This window comes from Sinocyclocheilus grahami, unplaced genomic scaffold (assembly GCF_001515645.1).
Source record: "Sinocyclocheilus grahami isolate Dianchi unplaced genomic scaffold, SAMN03320097.WGS_v1.1 scaffold26323.1, whole genome shotgun sequence".
Taxonomy (NCBI): domain Eukaryota; kingdom Metazoa; phylum Chordata; class Actinopteri; order Cypriniformes; family Cyprinidae; genus Sinocyclocheilus; species Sinocyclocheilus grahami.
The window spans coordinates 1-713 of record NW_015520054.1 but is presented as its reverse complement, the minus strand read 5'-3'; the positions used below and the strand labels follow the sequence as shown (position 1 = coordinate 713).

Genomic DNA, 713 nt, shown 5'->3' with positions numbered 1-713 from the left:
AAAAAAAAAGAAAGAGGCAAATGAATCAGAACCAGAATTTGGTTTTACTCTCTGAAAATGTCATTTATTCATAATCCATTGAGACCTGCAAAAATGAAACGTCATCATCTTTCATCTGCGCCTCTGTGTCTCTGATTGTACATGAGAGAGATGAAATCTGTCTGCTGGTCTCATCAATCTTCTGCTTCATCATCTGACTCCTCTGTTTCTCTTCTTCTCTCAGTGCTGTTATTCTGGCAGCTTCTTCATCCCGTAGAAACTGGTGAAGTTCCTCAAACTCTGCTTTAATCCGCCTCTCAGCATGTTGAGCATTATACTAAAAATTAAAGACACTTTAAAATATAATGGCCAAACTAGATCTATCAAGATCTTACATTCCTAAAAAGGATTAAATTGTTTCTCAAACCTTAACTTGTTCATCATCTTCATTGAAACACTGGTTCAATGTCTCAAGTATTATCCGCTTCACCTCTAAGTGCTCCAGTGCATCTTTAAGTATCTCCTGAATTGAATAAACATAAAAACAGTCTCTTACACCTCTGATTGCTTTCATTTTGGGGCCGTTGTCTTATTTAGTACATTACAGTGGACAAAATGTATTTCTGCTGATGCATTTTGATCCATATGCATAGTATTTCACTTTGAAAGTTGCAGAATAAAATATAAAATACTGAAGATTACATTTATTAAGAATAAAAGTGACCATTTTTGAT

The 713-nt window shown here is 34.6% G+C and overlaps 1 protein-coding gene across 1 annotated transcript; it reads right to left on the bottom strand.

Moving 5' to 3' along the window:
* Positions 1-49: 49 nt before the first annotated feature.
* On the bottom strand, positions 50-553 carry LOC107580177 (tripartite motif-containing protein 35-like). Its single transcript, XM_016265913.1, has 2 exons — positions 407-553; positions 50-316 (listed from the first exon to the last, which is right to left on the bottom strand). Exons 1-2 carry the CDS (start codon positions 551-553, stop codon positions 65-67), a joined length of 399 nt encoding a protein of 132 aa, XP_016121399.1. The 3' UTR covers positions 50-64.
* Positions 554-713: the final 160 nt, after the last annotated feature.